At 44.1% G+C, this 5,347-nt stretch overlaps 1 protein-coding gene across 2 annotated transcripts in view; it reads left to right on the plus strand.

Moving 5' to 3' along the window:
• The window catches only part of Osbpl3 (oxysterol binding protein like 3), a 173,615-nt gene that overhangs the window by 155,315 nt on the left and 12,953 nt on the right, over nt 1–5,347 (plus strand). For both annotated transcript variants that reach the window (XM_013353566.2, XM_013353567.2), the window contains 2 exons: nt 544–607; nt 4,514–4,592. In XM_013353566.2, the coding sequence (XP_013209020.1) occupies nt 544–607; nt 4,514–4,592 (143 nt within the window). The remainder of the gene's footprint in view (nt 1–543; nt 608–4,513; nt 4,593–5,347) is intronic.

Genomic DNA, 5,347 nt, shown 5'->3' on the forward strand with positions numbered 1-5,347 from the left:
TGGGAGCCACGGCACGCGAGCGTGTATGTGTGCATCCCACACGCATGGCCGATAAATGAGTGAATAAATTTTAAACATTAAAAAAAGAAAGAACTCTCATGGATTGACTATATCAGTGACGTATGGTTCAGTTTTCTGAGCCCTAGGGGGACATATCTTTATGTTCTCTTACTTAGAAGTGGCACGCCGGAACCATGACACTGACCTCTTGGTTAAAATGCTTGCAAGTCTTTTCATAGCAGAGGAGAGTGCAGACCTCAAGCGGCCCTCTTTTTATTTTATACTGTTCAGTTCATGCCTGTGTCCTCACCACTTGAGGCTGGCCATGCTCCCAGGAAAGCTTCTGGAGGCTTCCATTCACAGCTTCCTTCCCACCCACCCACAGGAAGTGGGAGCTACGTCAAGATTGCCCTCTTGAAGACACACTCGTTCAAGCTATAGCATTGCCCCGGTGGCCCCAGCTCAGCACGAGGGGAAAAGCAATGGCTTTCCAGCCATAGCATTTCCTCAAATTATGTTTTTTTTTTCCTTTGTCTCCATCAGGTCAGCCACCACCCACCGATCTCCGCCTGCCACGCTGAGTCGGGAAACTTCGTTTTCTGGCAAGGTAAGTGCTGATCCATGTGGCCTCCGCTTTCATAGCATTGAAGACTTCATGTTTTCCGGGGATTGCTCAGTCTTGCCATGATCAAAAGCAGTCCCTGACCAGCTCTTCTGACAGTGTCAGCCCTCCTGATGCGCCACCCTCTCCCTCCTGAACAGCAGCTGACGTGTACCACATACTCATTGACAGTGTGTTATTTTGTTGATTCTTATGGATGCTACGGATTCAAGAGATCGACTCGTTTTTTGCCTCTTAAGAAACTTCCTCCATCTTTACCTGACATGTTCCTGGAGCTTTTCCTCCATCTTACTCTACAGCGTCTTGACATGCAGGGGTTGCGGCAGAGTGTAGACAACACATAGGTCTCTTGCTTTTTAAGAATTTAAATTCCGTTTCCAAAATTACATTTGGCACCTCTGAATTCTATTCATCTTTGTTTTGATGAGCGTTTTTAATTCATTGAGCTTTCATTTCATTTATTTAGTGCGTGCGTGTGTGTGTCTGTGTCCGTGTGTGTGTGTGTGTGTGTGTGTGTGTGTGTGTGTGTGCACGCTCGCGCGCACGCACTGTGTGTAAACCAAATGATAACTAACAGGACTGGGCTCTTCTCCCATCCTGTGGGTCTGGAGGATGAAACTCATGTCCATCAGGCTTGGTGGCAAGCACCTTGTCCTGCCGAGCCATCTTATTGGTTTGTTTTTAAGTGTTGTTTGGAGGTTTTCATCTGTGCTTTGTGTTGTTGTTGCTGTCTTGCTTTGTTTTGTTGTTGTCTGGCTTGTTGTTTTTGTTTGTTTGTTTTGTTGTTGTTGTTGTTGTTGTAAATGAGACAGGTTTCTCTGTGCAGCTTTGGAGCCTGTCCTGGTACTCTCTCTCTCTGTAGACCAGGCTGGCTTCAAAGTCACAAAGATCCACCTGCCTCTACCTCCTGAGTGGCAGGATCAAAGGCGTGTGCCACCACTGCCTGCCACCACTGCCCGCCACCACTGCCCGACCTGTCTGGCTTTGTTTTTGCTACTCTCAAGATCCTAACCCAAAGGTTTGGGAGAGGCAGGTACTTCTACCACTGAACTTTGGCCCCTCCCTTTTACATTTTCAGGGTTGTTTTTGGTACCGAGGTTCCTAAAACTTACTTTTGGAGATGGAGGAGATGACAAGTTGTTCTAAAAATAACGCCCCACATTTCTCCTACATGAGTGAGTCTTATTAAGTTTCCATTTATTCAAAAGATTGGAGTACAGTAAGAGAAACCGAGCACACATCATTTTCTTTTAAAATGTAGTTTTGTTTGTTGGAGACAGAGGCTCATGTAGACAGGACTAGCCTCCAATTCGCTACGTAGACCAGGGTGACTTTAAACTTCTTAGACTAGGGTGACCTGGAACTTCTTACCTCCAGCTTGACCTCCCAAAGCGCTGGGCTTACGGGCGTACCCCACCACACCTGGTTTACACAATGCAGAGGACTGAACTAGGGCCTCACACATGCTAAGTGTGCAATTACCAACTGTTACATCCCAGCCCCTGACCAGTTTTTAAAAACGTCCCCTTTACTAATGTTACCATTTGTTCCCGTGATGTCTTTATGTCCGTGTACATATGCATGTATCTCTGTGAGATCTGAAAGCACTAGAGCACACTGGAACACTCCACCCTCCTGTTGCGTTATCCACTTACTTGGTATGGATGCAATCAATATGAAAGTTAAAAGGGGAATGTTTCATTTAATCTTTGCTACAGATGCTTAATATTAAATATTGAAGATTCACCTGAGATTTCTCCACTTTTCATGAAAACCTTCTTGTAGCAAGTCTTTCTCTGTTCTGCCAGCTCCCAACTAATGACACAGAGATTTCTTATTAATTATGAAAACTTGGCCTTAGCGTAGGCTTATTTCTAACTGGCTCTTATAACTTAAATTAACTTATTTCTATTAACTTACATGCTATTGCATGGGTCATAGTTTTTACCTCTCCTCCTGCGTGTCCTGGTTCCTCTGCATCCAGCTGGCAACTAACCCTTTTTTCTTCCCAATGCTCTCTCTGTCTGGAAGTCCCGCCTATACCTCCTCTCTAGCTATTGGCCATTTAGCTTTTTACGAAACCAATCACAGTGACATATCTTTACACAGTGTAATCAAATACTTCACAAGAACTTCTGGAAATGTTTCTCATAAGGTTCTTAACTCCTACCTAAAAGTCTCATTGGCCTTGTAAGTATTTCTTTCTTGTTTTCTTAAAGCTCTACATTTTTGTCTTTAACAAGAGAACCTTCTCAGAATAGTCCCTGAAAGTTCTTTGTGTTACACATGTCCCTACTCATCCTTTTCTGGGTGATTTTACCTGTTCCCTTGGTGTAGGATCTTCAAATCTGCACATTTCTCTGCCTTTTGACTGGGTTGTTTAGATCATTTACATTTATTATGGTTATAGATGTAGGTGATTTAAATGTGTCTTGTTTCCTAATTAGTCAAATCTATTCCTTGCTCCCCCTTTTCTGTTTTTAATACCTTCTTTTGTATTAGTTAAGTACTTTCTATATGCCTATTTTATCTCTTCTGTTGGATTATATCTATAGCACTTTGTTTTGTGCTTAGTTGTTACCTCAAGATTATATATCTTTAAGATATTACAGTCTGCCATCAACTGGCATTGTTATATATAAGTTTGGATGTAGTAAGAAACATAACAAAGTAAACCCAACCTCTGTGAGATTGTGTGAGTGTTGCAAATTCATCAATGCATTGTTATCTTTGCTCAAATCCAATTCTCTCTTTTTCAATTTTCTTACCAATTTTATTAAGAAATGCTCACATACTATATTATTTACCCACTTAAAATATATAACTCTTTTTTTGTTAGCACAATTAATTTTAAAATAGTTTAATCACTCCAAAAACAGCATCTTAGCTAATAATGCTCCCACAGCTTCCTTCAAATTTATGATTTGCCGTATGCCATCAAAGGAATCCACTTGCCTCTCTCACCTGAACTGCAGCTACGCATCTCCCAGCCTATCTCATTTCCTATAGTTTTTCTGTCTCAGTGCAGCCGCTGGACAGGGCCTGCTTCTCTCTGGCTCTCCCCTTTCTCTCTTGGTGGTGGCATCTGCAACTTAGGACAGCTGGTCCTGCTTATATAGGTTCTCTCCTTTCCTTAGCCTGTGTCTGTGTGCTGCTCCGTCTCCATCTTTCCTTAGCCTGTGTCTGTGCGCTGCTCCATCCTCCACTGTTGCTTTTTTTCCCATGAGCCCTTGCACCACAGTGGTTGGCTTGACTCACTTCATTCCTGTGCATCCCCTGAGCAGCCACAGCAGCCAGATATCTGATCCCCTTGCTTTTATCTACTCCTGTCAACACTTGGAAAATTTTTTACAAGGTTTTTATGTAATTGTACTGGTTGATTCTTTTCAATTCAAACAAGACTTCTTGCGAGGTTTGCAGAACCCACTGTTTCCTTAGAAAGCCTGACTTCTTACTCTTCTCCTTAGATAGTCTCAGACCTTCAGCCAGACCCACACTCCACTCTCTTCCTCTTCTGACACTTTAAATACTGTTTTTCCGATACCGACTCCTCTATGCTCCACAGACTTATTTGTGTTCTGCAGAGCCCTGCTTAAATGACCCTTTCTGACAAGTCTCTGTCATAGCACACTGGGGACAGCCCGTGTCTGTGTGGCCGCGACTTGTTCTCATCTCGTTTTTGTGCTGTTGACTCTTTCAAGAGAACTTTGCCTTACAACTTTGTTTTCCTAATTCTGTTTTGGGTACCTGTGTCTAGTGCATGAATAATTGTCTCCATTAGAACCAATTTATCTGTGGCAGTTACAGAATGACCAGTCATTTGTCGAGCCTGAGGCCTCTAGTCTACCTACCTGTCTTGTCGAATATGTGACATTTGATATTTTGTTTCAGATGTGAGATGGAAAAACAAATTCTGGGGGAAATCCATGGAAATTGTCCCAATTGGCACAACGCACGTGACACTGCCAGCGTAAGTTCCTGCGCGTTAGGAATGTCAGTTCTTGGGTCAGAAGTCCACGTTAGCGGACTGTCGAGGCTGCCCACCAGTCCCTCTGGCTCGGAGATGATGCTTTTCTCTCTCCTTCCATCTGGCAGTGGGTTCAGGTGGCCTCTGCCTGGCAGGCTCCCAGTCTAGTGCTTTCTGTCACTGGATGGAAATGCCTCCCACAGACAACAGCTCTCTGAGCAGATTTTAAGACTCGTTTCTGCCTCTCTCCAAGATAAAAGTTCATTTTTCTTCATCACTGTGGTCCCGTCTCACTGACAGAATTCCCTCAGAGACGGACATGGCTTTGGTGATGCAGGTAACATTAGTAGGCGTTTCTAAAGCAATCAGGCCAGACTGGGGAGTCACATGCTGCTGTGGCCCTTCCTCCCGTGACTGTCGTTGGTCAGGCTGCCACTCCTTTCTTGTCACTACTGTCCTTGCCTGCCTCTCAGGACACGTGAGAAGATTTGACACATATTATGCATAGGGCACTTAAAATACTGCTTACCGTCTCCTCACAGTTGCTACTGAACTCTGTGAGCAATGCCTGCATTCTTCCTCATGAAAGAGGGGTAAATAATCTGTGACTGTTAAAGTGTGGGAGACCGGCCCCCCTGCACCTATTAAAGTGTGGGAGACCGCCCCCCTGCACCTATTAAAGTGTAGGAGACCGCCCCCCACTGCATCTATTAAAGTGTGGGAGACCGGTCCCCCTGCACCTATTAAAGTGTAGGAGA

Source organism: Microtus ochrogaster, unplaced genomic scaffold (genome assembly GCF_000317375.1).
Source record: "Microtus ochrogaster isolate Prairie Vole_2 unplaced genomic scaffold, MicOch1.0 UNK11, whole genome shotgun sequence".
NCBI lineage: Eukaryota > Metazoa > Chordata > Mammalia > Rodentia > Cricetidae > Microtus > Microtus ochrogaster.